Source organism: Neodiprion lecontei, chromosome 2 (genome assembly GCF_021901455.1).
Source record: "Neodiprion lecontei isolate iyNeoLeco1 chromosome 2, iyNeoLeco1.1, whole genome shotgun sequence".
Taxonomy (NCBI): domain Eukaryota; kingdom Metazoa; phylum Arthropoda; class Insecta; order Hymenoptera; family Diprionidae; genus Neodiprion; species Neodiprion lecontei.
In genome coordinates, this window is record NC_060261.1 from 36,478,856 (window position 1) to 36,504,343 (window position 25,488).

Below are 25,488 nucleotides of genomic sequence, written 5' to 3' on the forward strand. Positions count from 1 at the left end.
AGGCAAAATTCAGAACTACGACCAATCGGAGCGGTCGAGTCAGTTGGAAAAGGTATTCCCCTTGTAGTGTTGAGCATCGTACACTTGTCGGTGTGAGGTTATATAATTCACCCATGTGCGCGAAGTGTGTGTATGTATGTAGGTGATCGATCATTTTCGCGCGTTTCGTCTGCTTGTGAAGTAGCGCGGTAAGTTGGCATAGCGTTGTTTATCTAATTTCTGTCTGCCGAATAAGAGATAAAAATATGAAATGACCATAGGCGAGAAGTAGTGAATTCGGGTGGTGTTTAATAAGTGGTCACTGTCCAGATGCGATGCCAATTATTGGGTGTATTTAAATGTGCCAGGTTCCCGATGTTTCGACACTGTATGTTGTTGCCTGAGGAACTGAATTTCCAACGCTAATGAGATTAAACCTGTCTTGAATTCTTTGTATGAATTATTTCCCACCTCAATATCCGATGACTACACCTTTCAATTGTCGGTGAGTCGGATTGTTGGAAGTGATAGTCATTCGGTGAAAGAATGATGCAGAAAACGGTGGAAACAGTGGGCTCGCAGGGAGCAGATACAATGTTTGCAGACTTGCTCGAAAAACGACGAGTATCAAGCGATGTTATGTGGATGTTCCGTTCGCTTCATCCTGTTTTTCCCCATAAGTTGCCCAGTGCTCTGCGATACTCCAGAGAGCAAACTATCAAAGCAATCCTGGACAGTCCCAGGATAGTTTTATTAATTCAAGCTCTAGCCAGTGACAGAAAAGTTCCTGTTTCTGTTGTGAAAAATGAGGCTCGTGAAATGTTGGAAGAAATGGCAGGCGCGCCACAGTTGTCAGCGATCAGGTGTCTAGGTAATTCCACATATCGTATACTATCTACCCACATTAAATAGATTTTATCAAGCTTCCAATAAATGTATTTTTCACTCTTCATCAGTTTGGTAAACTACTTTAATGTCTCTACATGTAATTTGAGAGTCTGTAGCAAACAGAAAACTCGTTTCAGAAGTTCGCTGTTTCTACTCCAAAATTGAATCACTTATATCAGTTAATTTTCGTTTCAACTGTGTGATTGTGCTGATTTTTTTTTCAGTCTTCCATAATTTTGATACAACAAGTTACGTCATGTTTGTATGACAGCGCTGATAAACTATTTATTCTATATTGCAAAGTAGTTGATAATTTCAATTTTACACATCAATTGTTTGTATCACGAGAATCTCTGACATTATTGTATGTAATTCATCATTGAGATGGAGAAAAATCAGCCACAAAACATCTCTAACTTGTTAAAGCTTGAAAAATGTTTCAATACTAATTGTCTGAGAGCTGAAAAAAGAGATGAAAAATAAAAGGATTTCATGAATATGAGGTCTGTTTAAATGTACAAATCCTCGAGATAGTAATTAGATGCATATTGGCAAATGTTTAGTCAAATAGTAAGAATTACCTTTAGGAATAGAGGATGATGAATAATTCATGGGAATGCTAATATTTGTTCTTCTGTCTAGGTATCTTAGTGACGAAAGGCTTAAAGAGGATACTCAAGAGTGTTCGAGTAAATCAGACTTTTCTGTTGGATCTTAAAGAAAAAATGCGTAACGACTCGGTGCAGTATGTTTACGTACCAACTCACAGAAGTTATTTAGACTTTATATTATGGTCGTACGTACTTTTCTCTAACGATATGGCTATACCAAACATAGCTAGTGGGATGGACTTTTATCGAATGCAAGTCGTTGGTGAATTGTTGCGTAAAACAGGAGCGTTTTACATGCGCCGCAGTTTTGCCACCGACCAATTATACAAGGAAGTATTTAAAGCATATATATCATCCATCGTGATACATAGCGAAAGGGCGATAGAATTTTTTATTGAGGGTACGCGTAGCAGGAGCCAGAAAAGTTTGGCACCAAAATATGGTGAGCAGTAAAAAAGATGTATTTCTGTCTATTCGACTTTTTTTTTTACTATTTGTTAGTTTTATATATTTGCGATACCTACTACCTTTGGCAGGTTTGCTCGGGATGATTTTAGATGCTTTGTGGAAGGCGGAAGTGCCCGATATTAAATTTGTTCCAGTGAGTATTACGTACGATCGTCCATTGGAAGAGCTATTATTTGCGTACGAATTATTGGGAGTTCCCAAACCACCAGAATCCACGACAGGACTTTTTAAATCGTTGTCAGTTTTGCAAGAACCTTGTGCCTATGGAAATGCATACATTAATGTAGCACCGCCTATTTCAGCACGTCAATTTCTTGACGTTGATTCCCTTAGGAAAAGTGCTTTATCCCCGTATTCTAAACCGTCAACTGAAGTCGTCACTGGATTGGCATATTCAATTATTGACAGTCAGAAACTTCACACCCCACTTTCACCGTTCAATCTTATAGCTTTGCTGTTTAATGAAAGGGTACACTCTCATCCTAGAAAGCCTTATATTCTTGAAACTTTATTAGCTGATTATCGTTGGCTCAAAGACATCTTTACTCATGCAATAAAGGCTCTAGTTCATCCTGGAGGGAACAAGTAAGTGAACACTATGTAACGGCTTTCGACAACTTTTACAAACCTTCAATATTGTTGAAGAATACAGTTTCTCATTCTTAAATATTTATTTCCAAGTTGTTAGAACTCACGACCGTTTTGAATTCCTTCATGAAGTGAACACTGTTTAGTATTGACCAGCCAAGAATGTTTCTCACGTGTATTTATTTGTGCGCAAACATAATTGTCTTCAACTTTGCATGATTGGTCGTTAGGATTTTTTTAATGCTTGGGGTAAAACCTACGAAAATATGAATGTGACAAACCTGATTCCTTTTTCGCATAGGAAACAGGCTAAGTAAAAAACATTGATCTTGTACAGACCTGGAAGCGATGTGAATGACGACGATGTGAAAATTGAAGTATTAGATTCTCTGTTTACACATCGCGAGCTGCTTAAATTTGATTCATGTGGTGAATTAATGCTGATGGAAAGACACAGAGAATCCCAAGCCTGCGATCCAAGAAAAGTAAAAGGCCATGTGTTGACTGAGAAAACTATGCGTTTAGCTGTGCCAGCAATTAATATGGCAACTTACGTGAATCCCTCGATGGCATTCCTGGCTAAGCCAGCTTTAGTAGCAGTATCTATTGTCAAATTTGGTACTAGTAAAGGTAAATACACATTTATAAATAATCTAGGTCAATTATTCGGAAATGATGACGAATGGTCTATGTAAATTTCTTCAATAGTTACATCAGATGTTGATATTTTGAACTGACAATCGATAGTGAATTATCTCTAACTTGTAGTTGCATTTTATGAACATAGAATTGAAATAATAATATGAGTCAGTAACGCAGACAACAGTAATGACAGGCTGTAGTCTTGTAGAACTAGGTCAATAGCTGAGAAATTGGTTGTGATACAAATTTTGCTATTCATAACAAAAAGTATTCAAAATCTAACCGATAGATAATGAAATTGGTTTTTACAGAGTCATCGTTTGCAAGGTATACAATTCTCAGAGAATTGCTTTGTACCGAGTTTGCACTTGTTTCTGAAAAACCTATAGCTATGGCAGAGTGGAAGGAAGGATTATCATTCCTAATAGCTGAGGATTGCGTACGGCTTGAGAACAATTCTTTGGTGACAGGCAATAACAATAAACTTTTCTCTCTCCTACGAAATCTCTTGTTGCCTTTCCTCGCTGCTTCTTATGTCACGTGCACTGTACTCCATCAGGTAATATCTGTATAATTGTAATATTACATTGACTCTATCTGTGGCACTGATTAGATGAAGTAAATCCGTTGCTTACATCTCTTGTGACATATGAAAAGCTTGATTTATTCCATATTCGATTCATATTCAAAATCAAGTAGTTTGTTTCAAGTAGATTCATTATTTGATTCTGGTTTGTCCTTCTTCATCTAAATAGTTTGCTATCATTCACCACTATGAATATCTGTGAAATCTTGTTTTAGAGTATTTGAGAAAATCAAGTTTAACAACTTGTATACTCAATAGATCGTTCCCTTTTTCTTAAAATAATTCTTTTTATCGCTCTGTTTCAGTGGAATGATGAAATCGGTGAAGCTAAAGAATGCTACATATTGAAAAACACACAAAAACAAACAGAGCTGTTATTATTCGAGGGTCAAGGAATATTTAGATTCCCTTATTCTTTATCTCTCGACCTTTATACTTCTACACTTGTTAGCCTTGTTTCGATGGGCATTATAAAGTCATCTGGAAGACCGCCACACACAGCTTACTCCCCTGACAAAATACGTATAAGTGCATTAATTTCAGAATTAGATAATTTGAAGTTACTCAGTCCTCCAGGATCGTACCTTGATATCAGAATGTTGCCAGCCGCACGTGCTTCCTCTGTCCCTCAATCAAAGTTATGATTTGGCTTTGTTCGCAGCATCGCAGTTTTATCAATTTTAAGAATGAGAATTCTTGATTATTGTTTGAATGCGAAGAATAGTTCTTGAAATAAGGTCAACAATTTTTTTCATTTCTGTATTATATCTATTATTATTATATATTTTATTTATTAAGGCCCTCTCACCGTCAGTCTAAATCATACTATCTGTTATCCTAGCAAACGTCAATTTGAAAAAGGTCGTTTGTTTGTGAAGTTGAAACAATTGAACAAAGGTTATTTTTTCCTCTCCTTTGGATTAATAGGTGGAAAATATAAAGAAACATTGTTCGCAAGGTAAGATGGATAAATAAGCAGACGTTACAAGTTCATTCTATCAATATTATTCTTTTGTGGAGGTTTCTACATTTATGTAATTCAAATAATCAGTCGCAGCCAAGGTGACAGCTATTACTTGCGAATGAGAAATCGAACTTGTTACATAATATTGTTTGACCTGGAAAGTCAAAATGAAAATCCCCAATCGATTGAACTGTCATTAATGTGTAATTTCTTAATATATTTATATAATGTGTATCAGGTATGGCGCGTAATTTTCGAAGAGCTCAAATGTGAAAGTATGTACGTGAAAAACAGTGCAAGTAAAAGACGAGAACTTTGAACAGAAGACGAAAAATTACCAAACTTCGTTCGACGTTTTTTTTTCAAACGACACTATACCAATTGAAATGTATTAAAGTTTACATCTCGATGTAGCAATCAAACATTAATGAATTTCCTTGAATTACGTTTCATCATGGATTCACATGATTCAAATTATATTTGAGTTAGCAATCGTATATTAATATTAATCTGTCATTAACGTCCGTAACGAATAACAAAAACTTCCCAATCGATATTAGAAATAACGTTTACAATATGTGCTTAATTCGAATTTGGGCTCTTTGTTCTATTCACATCCTGGATTACATAATAGCGAGTTAGTATTTACCAGTTTAATGTTGCCATATAATAACGAATGAAGTTGAGGCTGATGATTCAGTGAAAAACGCGTAGTATTACCTACCATATCTATTATATGTATATCGGGCATTCCACATCAAACCAACGGATCATGGACCTTACCCCCTCAGATTTTGATGTCCAATAGATTTTTTGGCTTTTTTCGGTCAAAAATTGATACCTCTAATTTTTCGAAATTTTTCTGCTAATTTGGAAAAGTGTCGCGAATCGAAATATCCTTTATGCGACGATGAACATTTTTAAAATGGATGAAATTTTTTTGTAAAATCAGGTATTTTAAAACACATCTTTTCGTCATGACTCAAAAATGGGATGAGAATGCTGAATATTTTTTTTTTGGAATCGAAATTTTTGGGATTTCCTGATCTCCCGATGAAAAATTATACACTTTTTACTGAAAATATTGATGTCATTTATATGTATATACTATTTGCTATTTTTTTTTAGCAGCATTTAGTCCAATATTACAAATTTTAGGTAAGTTAGGCTACCCACGTTTCCTGTTTTTCAAAAATGTCTGGTTTCCCACAGATCTCAGGTCTTACGAAGATTTCGGGTTCCCCAACAATTTCGGGATCGCCAAAAAACCCGATCCGATACAAACCCGTCCCGAACCCAAACCTTGCTTCGCAAGCTTTCGGGAACTCGCACCTCCGTAATATGTATACATACGTATACGTATATGGTGTTTCTTCGCAGTCTTGCTAAATCGTATAAGGTGATTCGCAAATTTTCATGAATTTAAGAGACTGATTTTTTCACAGAATATTATTAAATGGCACATACTGATTCGTATTAGATGTTTAAAGTATTGCTCTTCGTGGTATCGAAGATGGTATACGAATGGATTCAAATTACTGATGGCATTTGTATTGTTTATATCTATAGCAGTGATTTTTTTTTCATTATATATAATGTATTTGTGTGTGCCAATGTATTACAAACCTTAGTATTACGCTATGAAACACATCTACACGTACGAGGTTAACGAAAACTTAACTAAAGTTCCATATCTAACCGGATATGCCTTCGTCGTGTAGTAGAGGAATAATCAAAAATATAACAATAATCTGTAGTGAAGAGATCAAAATAATGTGTTTGTCACGTTCATTCGTAAGTTCAAGCGCGTATAAATTCTTATATTAATCTGAAACATAAGGTGAAAAGTAAAAGAATAACTGTTTGTATAATATGACTGAAATATAAATAATAACAACAATAATAATAAAAAAATAACGGTTATAATAATTATAACGATTATTTTGTTCAGTTGAAGAGAAGTTTTGTTCACAATTTTTATCAACGATCACTCTGGAACGAAACGTCACATATTGGTATTTCACACTTGGCACAACATTCCTCTGACATCGATTACTCAGTAAGCATTAACGTGCCAAGGTGAACCACTTTAATAACAAGGTGTCGACACCGCTGTGTGAAATATTTTACATACGTAATTAGTGACGCTTATGCGGTACAAACGCTTCTTCAGATAGTCAGGCCTCAGACGTTCCTTTCCACAAGCAAGTTGCCATGAGACCATTGCGCTTGGACTCTTATCGCTGAAAATCTTCTACGGTATAAGAATCTGACTGTGACCAGTCATATCCAATTCGCTCTGGGAAGAGCTGCTTCCAACGGAGTAGTAGAAAATTGAAGAATCGGCATCTGATTCCTGCAATAACGTATTTATGCCGACTACGTGGTACGCTACTTGTGAGTCATTCCTTGTCAGAGAATGATTGATTGGTAACTTGTGATGAATGTTTTTAAGATGTACGCTTCTACTTACTGATACATTGCCGTTCTCAGTTATGTTATTCACTTCCAGAGCACTCTCATGTAATCCGCTTTTAGATGAGTCGGTCCTTGTTATTTCAGGTTTCTGGAATCGTAAATTAAGATAATTAGACAATTAGTCAATACAACACCAAAGCTGTTTATAAACTTACTGCACATATTCTTTTATACAGCATGGTTCGACTTACCTTTACAACTTCAATGGTGAGATGAACTAATAGTGAAGCAAATTTCATCTCTTCGCTGAATTTATTTTGCAATGGCACACTTCTGAAACCTGACCTCAAACAACGAACCTGAATAAAGTACGACAAGTTTTTATTTCCTATTACCAATCTTCAATAATGAAATCTCTGCTAATGTGCAAATTACTGTAAAATATTTAGTAGAGCCGATGAGTCTCTTATTATCGCTTAATACATTTCAGAACAACTTCCTTCTTCAAAGGCAATTGAAGATATAAAACAATTTTGTACCGGGTAGGTAGCCTGGCCGTTGAAAATACCCTCTCCAAATACACTTTCGTCGTGAACAACGAATCGCAACATGGCAAAATCTGGATTTTCTACCTCAAATTCGCAGCATTCATCCCATATTGGATTGAAGCCATTGTTCTCTGAAATATATAGGTATTTCATTAGTTATTATTCTCATAACTGAGCAAAACCAAGAGATGTATCGGGTAATGATCATATTGTGAAAATAACTCGGACGTGGATTATTATACATGTTATACAGGTGTAAAATATTTTCTTCGATTTAACTCACCTACAGTCTGTGTCGTGTATTTGTTGTGAGCCCCGGTATCAAAATCGGTACCGATAATTTCAATATCGACAGAAGGGTAACCGAGTCCTTTCGGCAATTGCCTCAAGTGCCTCGCGCCGATGATTATCAGTTTAAGTTTCAGAGTGTCTACGTCGATCAGCGTATTCTTATCGTACGGATCAAAGTGATCCTTCTTCATGAACTCGGGTTTCAAAAGATATCCGCACTTGCCGTTCTCTCGAAACTTTCCCTGGTTCAGCTGCATGTACTTATCCCCGGTTTGATAATTCAGGGCTACCATTTGACTTCCTGAATTCCAGAGGGGAACGGGATTGTAATTTGAGGAAGCAAATCGTAATCCTGCTGGATAGACTCTGCTTAGTTGAAACTGAAAATTTGCAAAATGATATGACTGAAGGTCGTCTCCTTAGCTTAGCTCAAATTATGCGTGAAAATATGTCTACGCGTATTTTACCTGGTGATACTTGAGGAAAAATTTATTTTCCAGAGTACATATAAGCTTCTGAGCTCTTGTTTCCTGGAAGCTACTCATCTGGTGGCATACAAATCCATTTTGGACTATTGACTCCTTATCAAATGAAACAGTACAACAATATATCGTGAGATCAGACATTTCCTTTGCTATCTTCTTTTTTTGCTCCATTGCGTTACGTTTCTTTTGCTGCGAAAGAAGGGACCAATTTTTTTAGTATATATTGGGTGTAACTTTGCAGGCTGAAATTCGTCGATGAATATTCTTCAGCGAGTAAATATGCGATAATACCTTAGCGCTGGCGTGTTTCACTGCTTCTTTAAGGCACCTCATCCAATCCTTTGCGGAATCATCTGACAACGCAGCTAAATCAAAAACAACGTCGGGTACTTTCGAGTTTCTTACTCTGATAATGCCACTGACTCCTGGCCGGTCTCGTGGTATGAAAGTCGCCTCTGCGCCCATAATATCAAGGGATCCTTTTTGAAGATTTGCCACTATTATCATTTCCGGCGACTGTGATGTAAACATGTTATCAATTAAATTATAATCACAAGGTTATGAATAACAACGGGTGTTGAAAAATGTTGAAGAAGTTTGAAAAAAAGGGTATAAATATGTAAATTCTCTCGACTCCGTAGCATACTTCATCGTGATTGACGTCGGGTTCAAAATCCTCAACAAAGTTGGAAGGGAATAGTAGTTGCTTTTTTCCTCCATGATCTCCTCGCCACCAGCCTCCGTTTCCGTCGCCGCGGTTGACGTTTGTAATTATCGCGTGTTTCGAAAATGTTAATTCGTCGTCTCGGTTCGCTATGTAATCATAAATCGCTTTCACCGTTACCTGAAATTTATATTTACTTGATTTCATGCTCAAATATTCATACGACGCGATCGCGATGTGATAAAAATTATCGAAAATAAACGTATTACGGTTTAAAAATTCACGATCTAATCGAAAACCGCCAATGACGTAAAGTCATATGGTCATTTCCTTGATTAATGATTTACCGTTGCGGCGAAATAACTGTGATCCATATATCCAGCCGAGCAAAGGGCTGCAAACTCTGCGTTCTACAACAATGATAAAGAACAACAAAATACAAGTCAAAGTTTTTGCATTCAATGAATGATAAATAATGATGATTCTACGAACGTAGTTAACTTTAATGCCTTACTAGACTAGTTATTTAATTTACTTTGAAAAGTATAATACGGAAAATAATTATAATTATGTTAAAAGTGAAAGCAGTGCTTTCTGCGCAGTATATTTATTTTGAAATGTATGCGATACGCAAACCGCTGTTAGCTTGAGAATTCCTCTCAACATTTATCGGCAAGAAAGTGCTAAAAATAAACTTAAGACCACAACGTCACTCTGTGCTGAACTGCGTATAACGTGTAAGAAATAATGGCAGTGCTTGGCAACCGAAGCAATAATATGCTTTCGTTCTTCGTCACTTTCAAAGTTGAAAGGTTATTTGATTGAAAAATTCAGAAGCTTTGGCAAAATTGTATTTATACTGTGGCGTGGAATGATTCGTTAATCATCACCATTTGAACGTGAAATGAATTTTATAATTCTTACCACGCCATTCTGATTCATCATTGTTTGACACTGGGTAACAGAATGAGAGAGTTTAGTCTTGTTGTAAAGGGGATGACGTTCGTAGTAACTGATCAATTCGACCAAGCTTTCGAACTGGAAAACACCGATAGTGTAAAGGCGACCCTCCACCCCTATCCTACAGTGCTTGATCTTTCTGTCTGCTCTGTTCAACACAAAACGATTGGTAAATTCGTTACTATTTTAAAAAGACTGCAGTTTGTGCAGAATAATTTGATTTGAAAGGTGAAGAATCGACGTTATAATCTATCGTCAATTCCGGATGATAAATCATTTTAACAGTTACCTGAATGAAACAACATATGTATGGGGTTCCATCTCACTTTGTCTCACTAAAAAGACTCCGTCAAGGAAAACTTCTTTCAGAAGCTTAACAGCTTCTTCACGAGTGCATTCAGGATGCCACCAATTCTTCTCTTCATGTTTACTCGGTTGAGGGACCGGTTGAGTTAGCAAAATCGTTAATCTTTGCTGTATAACACAAAGCGTAAATCAAATCAGTGATCATTTTTACGACTCAGCCGGGAAACATTTATAGCGAGCTGGTGAGCCTCGTGTTTCGTACCATTAGACATTAGAAAGATGACATTACAATTATTCTTATTAAATTGACTATGTGAATCTCTCACGAAAGAGAGTTGTCTTTGAATTGAAATCATCCGAGATTCAGCCCTGCCATTGTAAATTATATATCAGATAAACAATTACTTGGGTTCTGAGCGGGTGGGTCCTGTAGTATACTATGAGGCTGTAAAGGTCGTCAAAACAGATGGTATCCACAAAGTAGAACTTTGTTCGGCCCCCCTCTTGTCTCGATTTGATGCGGCAGTGATTTGGCTTCGCTCCGTGCCAAAACGAGAGACAGTAATCACCCACAAAGACTCCACTTTGCCTGACCAAAAACGTCCCATCGCCAAGGTGCGAAAAGCGGTTGAGCAGCTCTTCCGCCTCTTGTCTTCCTTTGCTCAACGTTCCGTGGAACCATTCCTCCCCGTAGTGTAACTCCTCGTTCGGCACGTCCTTTTCGAAAGAAAAATGTGCATGACAAATGTGTGTTTGGAATCCCGCAAAAGTGTATATGAATATTTAATTATTGTGTAGTGTGATGTGTAGTAAAATGGCACGCTCACTCCAGATGCCCGGGGTGTCGAACCTGTTTCTTCCTCTTCCACATTTGTTTCCGAATTCTTCAAAATAATATCAGTGTAGTACAACTTCCGTTCAGTCAGTACGAAAAATTGCGGAATCCAAGTTTTTTCAACTGAATTTTCGAGGTATAAAATACCGCTTTTTATGGTATTCCTTAGGTCCATTTCCTGCTCCACTTCGTCGGGAATTGGTTGCTTTACCACTGGTTTCTGTTCTACGCGATCCGGGAGTGTTCCGTGTTTCAATATTATTCTTCCACGTAGCATTTCCGGAGACGGAAGCTCTGGCTCGACTCTGGTGATACGTTTCGTTAGGAGCATTTTACCGAACACTTTTCGCATGATCGAAGCCATTTTGCGTTGGTAATACAAGTCGCAATGTTCCTCAATCGAAAGGATGACTGGGTAACTGTAAAGTATATATTATTCAATATAATAATCGATCGTTTCGGAAATATAGAGCTCTGCGAACGTACAAGTTCAAAATTTGGCTAAAACTGAAACAATTGGTGAAAACTGACGTCCATACATTTTTCACAATATACTGTGGATTATTTATGACGCTTATATACCCTATAAATACTTACTCAGAAGTAACAAAGGCGTGATCCTTGATGGTGTTTATCACGTCGATAAACTTGATTTTTGGCGTTGCCGTATGTCCGTGATAAATGACAGGCATTCCATCCGATCCGTTCCAACAATCCAGCTCGATGCATCTGCAGCCTGATCTCAGAGCTCGAGCGTACGATTCGCAGCTGCTTTCGCCGAGCAATTGATCGCGAGTCAAGTATCTTTATGTCATAAAGATCAGTACGAATGAGCATTGATATCATTGGTATCAGCGTAAAAAATAATTGATTGTAAAGGTTTCCTGATCGAACGAGTTTCTCGTCAACTCACGTGTTATGAGACGAGGCGATCCAGTAATTGCACAAAGGTTGAGTCATATCCTGTGTAACTTGGTCATTTTTCGTATCCCAAATTTCATTTTCTTTGGAAAATAAAAACTCGAAAAACTCCGTCATCATTAAGTAAGGTGTTTCATCATCTTTTCGTAATTCGTGAATATATTCCGTAATAAATCGAGCAACCTCTGCCTCATCTGTAACTGGATCTTTCTGTTCTTCGTTCAAGAATTTATGAAACTCTTGGACAGTCATGGTTTCTCCGTTTTCCGAGTAACTAAGTAATCTGTCGTAGCCCGTGAATTTCTAAATTGAAAGAACAAATTGTCAGCACTATAAGAATCGTTGGTTATTACGATTGTTGTGTGTTGTATAAAATAGTTCTATGCACATACTCACTTCGTGTTCGGACAATAATTTGTGATACAGTTTAACAGCAGCACCAAATTCTATTTCGTCTTTGTTTTCTGGATTAAAATTTTCCAAAAATTCCTTAAGTTTCGGGGTGGAAAGATTACAATTGTGTCGTGATAAAAATACCTTCAGATTTTTTAACTCCATTCTGTTTAAACGTATTCAAGTCAATCAATATGAAATTATTAACGGAATGAAAATAGCAGCAGATATTTCCTGGCTTTAGAATATTTTACTCACGTTCCTTGCGCGCTTTGCATTTCATAAAACTCTTTTTGCAACCAACTGTGAAACAGCGCGGCGGACGAAGCTTTCTTGGTATCACTCATCAAACACTGTAGACCGAACTCCCAAATTAAACGGTCTCTTTCAGTAGGCACTTAACAGATTTTTTTCAAATAAAACATGCTGCTTAGTGTGTATTTTGAAATTAATAATCAAAGGTTCACGAAAGCATTTCTACAAACCGTATACAGATATTGTTTTAAGGAGGAACTTAGATCCGTAATAGATAACAAAAGCCCGCACTGCTTTCATTTTTTTTGTTTCAGAGTGCCATCTTTCAAAATCCTTGGAGCACCTGCCACTTCTGATCTCTTTGATGTCCCTGAACTCGACTGCAAATTTCGACAGGTATTTGAATAACGAGTTTGACGTAAGAGGTACGTAAGTTTTATTTTTACCAAGAGAGTGCATTTCCTACCGGAACCATCGTACGAGCGAAGATTAACATTTCTTTTCCAAATGATTTGCCTGGTTTCCCTCCGTATCATGAGCTGTTTATCCTCCGGGCGTTTTTCTAAGTCAAATATGCAGGCCAATGTCCCCCGTTCCATTATCTTGATCACTTCATCTGTGTCTGGTAGAGTCTCACTCATTGTGTCGAGAGGATTAGGCTCGACGTAGTCTGAATTATTAGGCATACTTGGTGGTTCCACCATGGTTGTAAACGATTTGAGGGCCGTGGGAATATTACTCGTTTTCCGCAATGCTGTTTTATTTTACGGATCTTTTGGATTCGAACTCCTCTTAAATGGACAACTCTCAGTCGGGGAAATGAAAATCGAGCACGCCTGCTGGTATACACTACTTAAAAAACCTCTGTGTTGACGGTATAGAATGGAAAATTTCTGTATTTTATTCCAAAACCAAACACATTTCAAAACTTTATTTTTGACCCTCCTCACAGAGTGTATCGTTTTCCGAATAACGTGTCACGGACTTTTCGCGCCTTCTGTTAAGCACATTAAATCACCACCCTTTTCGCTGATACAACTAGGAACTTGATTCACATGCGATATTATCTTGTCCCACGTAATATTAATTGTTGAATATTTGATATCGAAAGTCAGTCCCTAATGCGAACAGTATTTCACTGGTCCATATAATCAATGAGCCCTTGTGTTGTTGCTCACTGTGCCGTGGTCGTTTCTGAATGTGCAAACGTCGAATGAGAGCACCAGTAAATATCCTTGTAGTTTCATTTCAGTTGCAGCTTTGAGCTCGATACGATTCTGCTTTGAACCACAAAACCGCAAGATAAACGCGCAGTAAACGAATGCGAGTTAATGTCAGGCGACGCAATGCGCTTTACATAAACATAGAATTTCTATGCTAAAAAATGTTAGAGACATCACTTTGCGCTGCATTCAATATCATCGAATTAACCAACGAAATTGAACGAAAACATTGGAATCGACGTTCTGATGAGATTAAGAACAGCAGTACTGTTTGGAGATTTCAATTCCAAACTCTCTTCACCCCACAGATGATTAGTGTCAGTAATTCGATATTAACGTGGAATCAATATAAAATTTTTGCAGCCTTTAACTTGGATCTCAACACTTGGCACTTCTGAAGCGTAGAAAGGCTTACACAAGACGTGGGTATAATATGTGTTCGACCGTTCGCGGCTATCTGAAAGTGGAAGTAAAATCTACCAGCTAATTCGATAAAATGCGATAAAAAAGGTACGCAATGGTCCTGATTAAACTTACTGATTATTTCAAGCAATTGGTACTTCCATGAAACAATGTAATTTCACGTGAATTAAATGCACACGAAATTTATGTCGAGATTTCATACGAATAAGTAAACGATTTCACCAGTGTGTGCAATAGAACATTACTTTATACTATAAAGAAATTATGATTTATCATTGACGAATAATTACGTCCGCGCATTATCGTGTAGATTGTTAATGTTTGTGATTTGTTCTGTTTCGACTACTACAGTTGCACTTCGCTGCGGTCAGCATGCTCTGTATTAATCGGGTGATGGTAAAAAAACGATGTGCGCTTACTATCCAGTACCGAAGCCATTCTTTTTCAGCGGGTGAGTTGTTTGTCGATAAACATATTGAATAATCTAGGGAATTTACTTCTTTACTTCCTGAAGCGTTGACTGAAGAATGTAAAGAAAGTTGCCCCAATGGGCTTTGATGTGACAACCAAAAATCGTCGTGCGCTTACGCTCCCTGAGATTTTCCAATGATAGAGTTGAGAACTTATTGCAGAACATCAGAGAGTTACCGATTTCGTCTTGATGCTGGCTGCATTCGCCTTCCGAGTAACACAGTCTTCGCAATGGTAAGTCCATAGACTTTTATAAGTCTATGGGTAAGCCCAAGCCAGTACTTGACCTGTGTGTACTTACCGGCTTGTCGGTGATGCAAGAAATTGATACTGAGAACAAATTTCGTCCAATATTCGTAGCAAAACAGTGATTTAATTAAAGTATAGGTACCCGAGAGAAGAATGTATGGATAGATCATAAATAATAATAGATCAGATGTAATAATGATGCGGAGACCAAAAAGTATATGATAAATAAAAGGATATAGGTATGTATGTGCGGTCCATGTACGATATTGATAAATATGACCCATTTACGATTGGTACGTGATGCATACTATAAATTTTATAATTTTCCAGGAGACAAACTAGATTGTTTACAATAATTGGCTATGATATAAAAATAGAAGAATTATTCATTTCGAAATGGGATTCTATTCGATGCGCGCTCGATGTATTCCATAACATTAGTATTCATAATCATTCCAACAACTCTTCATTTGCTCTCTCGATCTTGAATTTTCATAGGCATAGAATCGAAACGCTGTTTTAGCTCGTCGCAAGTGAAGTATCTGCGTTGGATGGAGGAGCAGAATCGTTTTTCGAAAAGTGTTCGTATGGGAAAAAAATTCAGAGTAACTGTAATACATCACGGATGCGCTAATTTTGAACGAGATGAAATGGATGCTTCGTATATGAGACAGTATTTAACGCTGCGTAGTGATTTAAAGACCTAGGTAAAGGTGATAGGGAGAGAAAGAACGACGCTTCTTAACACTTCGAGTGTATTTTAACACACATTTGAAAGATACGAGCGAAATTTTTCATCATCCAACTGTCGCAGAACGGCAGCGTTATTAGCCGACCCGTTCACTGAAGAATATATCTTCAGTCAACGGCTGACCATCGAAGGGCCTGGCCGCTTGAGTCTGGAATCGGCAGGAGAGATGAAGTGTGTATTTCTTGTATGAATGGCGAAACCTAAAGTCATTATACATCATATCATAACATCATACATCATACATTATACATCATGCATCGTACATCATACATCATCATACATAGTATTAAAGGTCGAAACCAAAGTTCGGATGTCGGATGTTCAGAAAGTGACGTCACCAATTCAAAATCAGCTAGCCGAATTCCTCAGTCTGGAAACAACCGCGCAGTAGAGCGGACGTATGAGAGTCGCGCTCCGCAAATTTCGAGTACCGGGTTCTCAACCTCCCGGATCCCGCGTTTCGGGTCCGCTACGTATTTCGAGTACCGGGTTCTCAACCTCCCGGATCCCGCGCTTCGGGTCCGCTACGCGGTGAAACTCGACTTCCAGGATAAGCGCTCCGTGGCTCCTCGTTCATGTTTACAATAAATTATTTCAATTCGTTTTTCGCGCAAGCCCAAATTCAGTAGCTCTCATAATCTTTCTCGTAGATTATATCGATAAAAAAATTATATCAAACCTTACACATTATTTTTGATTTGTTCTCATGCTGAAAATATTTATTAGTATTCGGGGTATAACTCGAGGTGGTTGGCGGTGGTCGTTGGGGGTGGTTAGGGGTAGTTGCGGGTAATCGAGGTGATTCAGGAAGGGGGACGAGGATTTGTGCTCGGTGAGTAAAACACTTTTATAATATTTCATGGCAATTTTAATTATATTTTATCTAAAATATTTCAAACTAGTCATGTTTACATTGAATTATTTCAATTCATTTTTCGCGCAAGCACATATTCAGTAGCTATGAATAATCTTGTACAATTTATTATATTATCAATTAGTTAATTAATATTCTTATAATATTTAATGGCAATTGTAATTATATTTCATCTGAAATATTACAAACTTGTCACGTTTACAATAAATTATTTCAATTCATTTTTCGCGCAAGCACATATTCAGTAGCTATGAATAATCTTGTACAATTTGTTATATTATTAATTGATTAATTAATATTCTTATAATATTTAATGGCAATTGTAATTATATTTCATCTGAAATATTACAAACTTGTCACGTTTACAATAAATTATTTCAATTCATTTTTCGTGCAAGCACATATTCAGTAGCTATGAATAAGCTTATACAATTTATTTGTTATTAATTAATTAATTAATCAATTACTCAATTATATTAATCCTTACACAATATTTTCGATGTGTTCTTATACTGAAAATATTTATTACTATTCAAGGTATAACCTGAGGTGGTTATCGGTGGTTGTTCGAGGTGGTTGAAGGTGGTCGGAGGTGGACGAGGAGGAGGACGAGGAGGACGAGGATTTGTGCTGGGTGAGCAAAACACTTTTATAATATTTGATGGCAACTGTAATTATATTTCATCTGAAGTATTACAAACTTGTCACGTTTACAATAAATTATTTCAATTCATTTTTCGTGCAAGCACATATTCAGTAGCTATGAATAATCTTGTACAATTTATTATATTATCAATTAGTTAATTAATATTCTTATAATATTTAATGGCAATTGTCATTATATTTCATCTGAAATATTACAAATTTGTCGCGTTTACAATAAATTATTTCAATTCGTTTTTCGTGCAAGCACATATTCAGTAGCTATGAATAATCTTGTACAATTTATTATATTATCAATTAGTTAATTAATATTCTTATAATATTTAATGGCAATTGTTATTATATTTCATCTGAAATATTACAAACTTGTCACGTTTACAATAAATTATTTCAATTCATTTTTCGTGCAAGCACATATTCAGTAGCTATGAATAATCTTGTACAATTTATTATATTATCAATTAGTTAATTAATATTCTTATAATATTTAATGGCAATTGTAATTATATTTCATCTGAAATATTACAAACTTGTCACGTTTACAATAAATTATTTCAATTCATTTTTCGCGCAAGCACATATTCAGTAGCTATGAATAATCTTGTACAATTTGTTATATTATCAATTAGTTAATTAATATTCTTATAATATTTACTGGCAATTGTAATTATATTTCATCTGAAATATTACAAACTTGTCACGTTTACAATAAATTATTTCAATTCATTTTTCGCGCAAGCACATATTCAGTAGCTATGAATAATCTTGTACAATTTGTTATATTATCAATTAGTTAATTAATATTCTTATAATATTTAATGGCAATTGTCAGTATATTTCATCTGAAATATTACAAATTTGTCACGTTTACAATAAATTATTTCAATTCGTTTTTCGTGCAAGCACATATTCAGTAGCTATGAATAATCTTGTACAATTTATTATATTATCAATTAGTTAATTAATATTCTTATAATATTTAATGGCAATTGTTATTATATTTCATCTGAAATATTACAAACTTGTCACGTTTACAATAAATTATTTCAATTCATTTTTCGTGCAAGCACATATTCAGTAGCTATGAATAATCTTGTACAATTTATTATATTATCAATTAGTTAATTAATATTCTTATAATATTTAATGGCAATTGTAATTATATTTCATCTGAAATATTACAAACTTGTCACGTTTACAATAAATTATTTCAATTCATTTTTCGCGCAAGCACATATTCAGTAGCTATGAATAATCTTGTACAATTTGTTATATTATCAATTAGTTAATTAATATTCTTATAATATTTAATGGCAATTGTCAGTATATTTCATCTGAAATATTACAAATTTGTCACGTTTACAATAAATTATTTCAATTCGTTTTTCGTGCAAGCACATATTCAGTAGCTATGAATAATCTTGTACAATTTATTATATTATCAATTAGTTAATTAATATTCTTATAATATTTAATGGCAATTGTTATTATATTTCATCTGAAATATTACAAACTTGTCACGTTTACAATAAATTATTTCAATTCATTTTTCGTGCAAGCACATATTCAGTAGCTATGAATAATCTTGTACAATTTGTTATATTATCAATTAGTTAATTAATATTCTTATAATATTTAATGGCAATTGTCATTATATTTCATCTGAAATATTACAAATTTGTCACGTTTACAATAAATTATTTCAATTCGTTTTTCGTGCAAGCACATATTCAGTAGCTATGAATAATCTTGTACAATTTATTATATTAATTATTAATTAATTAATTACATTAATCCTTACACAATATTTTTGATGTGTTCCTATACTAAAAATATTCATTACTATTCCAGGTATACCCCGAGGTGGTCGGAAGTGGACGAGGAGGAGGACGAGCTGGACGAGGAGGAGGACCAGCTGGACGAGGAGGAGGACGAGGTGGACGAGGAGGCGGCGGGGTGGGTCGCGGGAGAGGAGAGGATGGGAGGCGGAAGGGGCGGGGGAGGGAAGGGTTGGGGCAGGGAAGGGGGAGAGGTGGGCGGGGAAGGGGGAAGGGAAGGGAAGGGAAGGGAAGGGAGGGGTGGGGGTGGGGGCGGGGGCGGGTGGCGGGGGCGGGGGCGGGGGCGGGAGGGAGGGAGGGAGGGAGGGAGGGAGGGAGGGAGGGCGGGAGGGAGGGAGGGAGGGAGGTCGGGCGGGCGGGAGGGCGGGTGGGAGCGGGAAGGGGTGGGCGGGGGGTGTTGTGCTCTATTAACTCTAACGGGCTCGCATCGACATCCGTCCTCCACCCTCCACTCCCGCCCTCCCTCCCTCCCTCCCTCCCTCCCTCCCTCCCGCCCTCCCTCCCTCCCGCCCCCGCCCCCGCCACCCGCCCCCGCCACCCGCCCCCGCCCCCGCCCCCACCCCCACCCCTCCCTTCCCTTCCCTTCCCTTCCCTTCCCTTCCCTTCCCTTCCCTTCCCCCTTCCCCGCCCACCTCTCCCCCTTCCCTGCCCCAACCCTTCCCTCCCCCGCCCCTTCCGCCTCCCATCCTCTCCTCTCCCGCGACCCACCCCGCCGCCTCCTCGTCCACCTCGTCCTCCTCCTCGTCCAGCTGGTCCTCCTCCTCGTCCAGCTCGTCCTCCTCCTCGTCCACTTCCGACCACCTCGGGGTATACCTGGAATAGTAATGAATATTTTTAGTATAGGAACACATCAAAAATATTGTGTAAGGATTAATGTAATTAATTAATTAATTAATAATATAATAAATTGTACAAGATTATTCATAGCTACTGAATATGTGCTTGCACGAAAAACGAATTGAAATAATTTATTGTAAACGTGACAAATTTGTAATATTTCAGATGAAATATAATGACAATTGCCATTAAATATTATAAGAATATTAATTAACTAATTGATAATATAACAAATTGTACAAGATTATTCATAGCTACTGAATATGTGCTTGCACGAAAAATGAATTGAAATAATTTATTGTAAACGTGACAAGTTTGTAATATTTCAGATGAAATATAATAACAATTGCCATTAAATATTATAAGAATATTAATTAACTAATTGATAATATAATAAATTGTACAAGATTATTCATAGCTACTGAATATGTGCTTGCACGAAAAACGAATTGAAATAATTTATTGTAAACGTGACAAATTTGTAATATTTCAGATGAAATATACTGACAATTGCCATTAAATATTATAAGAATATTAATTAACTAATTGATAATATAACAAATTGTACAAGATTATTCATAGCTACTGAATATGTGCTTGCGCGAAAAATGAATTGAAATAATTTATTGTAAACGTGACAAGTTTGTAATATTTCAGATGAAATATAATTACAATTGCCAGTAAATATTATAAGAATATTAATTAACTAATTGATAATATAACAAATTGTACAAGATTATTCATAGCTACTGAATATGTGCTTGCGCGAAAAATGAATTGAAATAATTTATTGTAAACGTGACAAGTTTGTAATATTTCAGATGAAATATAATTACAATTGCCATTAAATATTATAAGAATATTAATTAACTAATTGATAATATAATAAATTGTACAAGATTATTCATAGCTACTGAATATGTGCTTGCACGAAAAATGAATTGAAATAATTTATTGTAAACGTGACAAGTTTGTAATATTTCAGATGAAATATAATAACAATTGCCATTAAATATTATAAGAATATTAATTAACTAATTGATAATATAATAAATTGTACAAGATTATTCATAGCTACTGAATATGTGCTTGCACGAAAAACGAATTGAAATAATTTATTGTAAACGCGACAAATTTGTAATATTTCAGATGAAATATAATGACAATTGCCATTAAATATTATAAGAATATTAATTAACTAATTGATAATATAATAAATTGTACAAGATTATTCATAGCTACTGAATATGTGCTTGCACGAAAAATGAATTGAAATAATTTATTGTAAACGTGACAAGTTTGTAATACTTCAGATGAAATATAATTACAGTTGCCATCAAATATTATAAAAGTGTTTTGCTCACCCAGCACAAATCCTCGTCCTCCTCGTCCTCCTCCTCGTCCACCTCCGACCACCTTCAACCACCTCGAACAACCACCGATAACCACCTCAGGTTATACCTTGAATAGTAATAAATATTTTCAGTATAAGAACACATCGAAAATATTGTGTAAGGATTAATATAATTGAGTAATTGATTAATTAATTAATTAATAACAAATAAATTGTATAAGCTTATTCATAGCTACTGAATATGTGCTTGCACGAAAAATGAATTGAAATAATTTATTGTAAACGTGACAAGTTTGTAATATTTCAGATGAAATATAATTACAATTGCCATTAAATATTATAAGAATATTAATTAATCAATTAATAATATAACAAATTGTACAAGATTATTCATAGCTACTGAATATGTGCTTGCGCGAAAAATGAATTGAAATAATTTATTGTAAACGTGACAAGTTTGTAATATTTCAGATGAAATATAATTACAATTGCCATTAAATATTATAAGAATATTAATTAACTAATTGATAATATAATAAATTGTACAAGATTATTCATAGCTACTGAATATGTGCTTGCGCGAAAAATGAATTGAAATAATTCAATGTAAACATGACTAGTTTGAAATATTTTAGATAAAATATAATTAAAATTGCCATGAAATATTATAAAAGTGTTTTACTCACCGAGCACAAATCCTCGTCCCCCTTCCTGAATCACCTCGATTACCCGCAACTACCCCTAACCACCCCCAACGACCACCGCCAACCACCTCGAGTTATACCCCGAATACTAATAAATATTTTCAGCATGAGAACAAATCAAAAATAATGTGTAAGGTTTGATATAATTTTTTTATCGATATAATCTACGAGAAAGATTATGAGAGCTACTGAATTTGGACTTGCGCGAAAAACGAATTGAAATAATTTATTGTAAACATGAACGAGGAGCCACGGAGCGCTTATCCTGGAAGTCGAGTTTCACCGCGTAGCGGACCCGAAGCGCGGGATCCGGGAGGTTGAGAACCCGGTACTCGAAATACGTAGCGGACCCGAAACGCGGGATCCGGGAGGTTGAGAACCCGGTACTCGAAATTTGCGGAGCGCGACTCTCATACGTCCGCTCTACTGCGCGGTTGTTTCCAGACTGAGGAATTCGGCTAGCTGATTTTGAATTGGTGACGTCACTTTCTGAACATCCGACATCCGAACTTTGGTTTCGACCTTTAATACTATGTATGATGATGTATGATGTACGATGCATGATGTATAATGTATGATGTATGATGTTATGATATGATGTATAATGACTTTAGGTTTCGCCATTCATACAAGAAATACACACTTCATCTCTCCTGCCGATTCCAGACTCAAGCGGCCAGGCCCTTCGATGGTCAGCCGTTGACTGAAGATATATTCTTCAGTGAACGGGTCGGCTAATAACGCTGCCGTTCTGCGACAGTTGGATGATGAAAAATTTCGCTCGTATCTTTCAAATGTGTGTTAAAATACACTCGAAGTGTTAAGAAGCGTCGTTCTTTCTCTCCCTATCACCTTTACCTAGGTCTTTAAATCACTACGCAGCGTTAAATACTGTCTCATATACGAAGCATCCATTTCATCTCGTTCAAAATTAGCGCATCCGTGATGTATTACAGTTACTCTGAATTTTTTTCCCATACGAACACTTTTCGAAAAACGATTCTGCTCCTCCATCCAACGCAGATACTTCACTTGCGACGAGCTAAAACAGCGTTTCGATTCTATGCCTATGAAAATTCAAGATCGAGAGAGCAAATGAAGAGTTGTTGGAATGATTATGAAAATTAATGTTATCGAATACATTGTCGAGCAGGGGGATGAAGAGGACGAAGGTGGTCGGAGGTGATCGGAGGTGTTCGGAAATGGTACGCGGTCGTCGGCGCTGTTAGGAGGTGGTAGGGGGTGGTAGAAGGTGGTCGGAGATGGTAGGAAGTGGTACCTTCTACGCTTCCAGGCCCACCTGGGCCCACTTGCTCGCCGTAAACTGGTCCGAAAAATTTATCCAGGGGTATCCGTCTTTACATTCTTCAGTCAACGCTGCAGATTTAAAGAGATTGCTAGCCGAATGGGGCTTCCCGCAACCGAAAATAGCTGGATTTTCGCGTGCGTCAAATTGACTCCCGTAATTGGTTAGGTCAATGGATCTGAACTACACTTTTAACGGAGTAATTCAAAAATCTAGGATCTTTAATTGGAATGTGAAAAAATAGAGAAAATATAGTAGCGAGATGAAACAATTGTTTGAGTATTCCGACTAGGCGCAATCGATTCCTCTTGCAAAATGACGTAATAAATCTATTGTTTCAGGATCGATTTGCATGACCCCATCTCGACTAATTGGATCCCCAGGAGAGAAAGAGAACTATAGCAGCGAACGACCGACAGTTAACGAAATACAAAGGAAGTGCTGTGACAATTGATTTGTTATTGATTTTAATACAGATTACATAAAATAGAGACAATGGAATGTCCTAGGATATATCGTATCCTGCAGAGATGTGTTGCATACAAGGCTAAAAATAGCAGTCAGAATTACCAGCCAAACGTTTAAGTATTCATTGAATAAGGTAGTGAAGTCCAAATATCAAAATTTTGTCCAATACCTTGAACCCCTAATACTTTTATAAAATTCTGAGGGTAAAATTGAACTGCATTTTTCTATTTTTAGAGAGTTTGACACGTTTGGCTGGCAAACTCGGGCTACCAGTTTCAGCTTCACGTGTTGCAACTCTGCGCAGGCCAGAACTTAAGCTACATATACGTAAAAACAATGACGGAAACTATCTGATATAGCAGATTTCACGTGACGTTGAAGACGACATATACTGCCCACTTAATTCGTCATATGAAACCTAGACTTATTACGCAATTTCAAATCGTGATAACGTATTCCTCTTTTGTCTTGCACTTTACTATTCTATTTTTCAACTTGTTAAATTACTACACACTGACACGTAAACACTTGTAATAGAATTAGCACATTGAATAAACAGCTAGAATTTGATACCTGTGAAATTGGGATTTTTCTTTGCCGCTTGAGAAATCCTGTGAAAATGTTGTGTCTCTTGTCCGTCATTCTTGATCGATTGCTCGCAGCTGATTCGGACTACGCCCAATCGATTCCACTCGCAAAATTGCGTCGATATTAGTGCACCAAAGAATTTATTCCAGCACTTTTCAAAATTGCGAAATTTTTCGCCAAAAAAGCAAAGGGTTTATAGTTTAGGGCGCCGTGGTCACGAAAAATGTCAGCTTTCATCTTGTTCAACCCTCCTTAGTCACACTCCCTGCATATAACATGTTGGTCACGGAGGGTCAAAATGACCTCAGTGTCTTTAAATGGTGGTCGTATCGTTTCGATTGACTTGAACAAATTCAGGGTCATACTTTGGACATTGCAGATTAGGGAGAAATAGTTTTTATACTTAAAATCAGGTAACGGAGAAGCGCATAAAAATTCGAGAGGTTTAAAAGCGCAACAAATAAAGCGGGACAATATTGACCTCAGTGACCACAGAATTCTTTACAATTTGACGTACGCATATCCTAAATGCAACCATTGTATTAAATTCATTGAAATATCCCAGAATACTTTGATTCTTGATCAAGGGCTCGCCAAATAGTCTGCACCGACCCAAAAACCCATAGCCGTCACACGGACACTTTTAAGTCTTTATAGAACGTCAAGAATCAATTCGATACATGCAAATCTGCTCATAATCAAACACCGGGATCCCTACGGGGTCACACGAACGTATCAATGTCCACGCTGCAGAGAACTAGACTTCTCCAGCCTAATTGAACTCCGAGGAATTCAGAAACGGTATTCGAAACATGGTGAATCTAATAGCTGAGAAATTACGAAGGAAAAACGATAAAAAAATGTATTTTTTGGTTGCCTTTTTTGTCTCGCTGTTCGAACCGAGTTCAGATTAAGTGCAAAAGATTTCTCTCGCAAA

The 25,488-nt window shown here is 36.6% G+C and overlaps 2 protein-coding genes and 1 long non-coding RNA gene across 7 annotated transcripts; 2 read left to right on the forward strand and 1 right to left on the reverse strand.

The window, feature by feature from the left end:
* The first annotated feature begins 46 nt into the window (after window positions 1–46).
* Window positions 47–6,687, forward strand: LOC107226601 (dihydroxyacetone phosphate acyltransferase). Its single transcript, XM_015667471.2, has 7 exons — window positions 47–188; window positions 348–850; window positions 1,510–1,920; window positions 2,015–2,531; window positions 2,872–3,164; window positions 3,488–3,735; window positions 4,068–6,687. The coding sequence occupies exons 2-7, from the start codon at window positions 526–528 to the stop codon at window positions 4,404–4,406; spliced, it is 2,133 nt and encodes a 710-aa protein (XP_015522957.2). The 5' UTR covers window positions 47–188; window positions 348–525; the 3' UTR covers window positions 4,407–6,687.
* LOC107226599 (1-phosphatidylinositol 4,5-bisphosphate phosphodiesterase gamma-1-like) lies at window positions 5,926–14,318 on the reverse strand. The gene is made up of 19 exons (XM_046732822.1): window positions 13,269–14,318; window positions 13,033–13,182; window positions 12,806–12,944; window positions 12,551–12,713; window positions 12,147–12,457; window positions 11,831–12,037; window positions 11,226–11,652; window positions 10,804–11,115; window positions 10,382–10,566; window positions 10,057–10,240; window positions 9,480–9,542; window positions 9,115–9,312; window positions 8,760–8,984; window positions 8,451–8,657; window positions 7,976–8,363; window positions 7,684–7,823; window positions 7,396–7,503; window positions 7,200–7,292; window positions 5,926–7,082 (listed from the first exon to the last, which is right to left on the reverse strand). The coding sequence occupies exons 1-19, from the start codon at window positions 13,504–13,506 to the stop codon at window positions 6,981–6,983; spliced, it is 3,840 nt and encodes a 1,279-aa protein (XP_046588778.1). The 5' UTR covers window positions 13,507–14,318; the 3' UTR covers window positions 5,926–6,980.
* On the forward strand, window positions 6,993–25,195 carry LOC124293133. Of its 5 annotated transcripts, XR_006903058.1 has the most exons (7): window positions 6,993–7,123; window positions 7,381–7,512; window positions 7,635–7,836; window positions 13,117–13,198; window positions 14,389–14,535; window positions 14,800–14,899; window positions 23,837–25,195. It is a non-coding gene; the product is annotated as an uncharacterized LOC124293133 (long non-coding RNA). The 5 variants fall into 5 exon arrangements; XR_006903059.1 differs by lacking the exon at window positions 23,837–25,195 and having other exon boundaries at window positions 13,117–13,227; window positions 14,800–15,506; XR_006903056.1 differs by lacking the exon at window positions 23,837–25,195 and having other exon boundaries at window positions 14,800–15,506.
* Window positions 25,196–25,488: the final 293 nt, after the last annotated feature.

What these genes read in the sequence shown, in the direction of transcription:
- LOC107226599 (XM_046732822.1), bottom strand. Translation starts at nt 13,506, where the DNA reads ATGGTGGAACCACCAAGTATGCCTAATAATTCAGACTACGTCGAGCCT. An exon ending in TAAAACAATATCTGTATACG is followed by an intron (nt 12,945 to 13,032) that starts GTTTGTAGAAAT and finishes AAATCTGTTAAG; the next exon opens with TGCCTACTGAAAGAGACCGT. An exon ending in TGAAACACGCCAGCGCTAAG is followed by an intron (nt 8,658 to 8,759) that starts GTATTATCGCAT and finishes CTTCTTTCGCAG; the next exon opens with CAAAAGAAACGTAACGCAAT.
- LOC107226601 (XM_015667471.2), top strand. Translation starts at nt 526, where the DNA reads ATGATGCAGAAAACGGTGGAAACAGTGGGCTCGCAGGGAGCAGATACA. An exon ending in AAGTTTGGCACCAAAATATG is followed by an intron (nt 1,921 to 2,014) that starts GTGAGCAGTAAA and finishes TACCTTTGGCAG; the next exon opens with GTTTGCTCGGGATGATTTTA. An exon ending in CAAATTTGGTACTAGTAAAG is followed by an intron (nt 3,165 to 3,487) that starts GTAAATACACAT and finishes TGGTTTTTACAG; the next exon opens with AGTCATCGTTTGCAAGGTAT.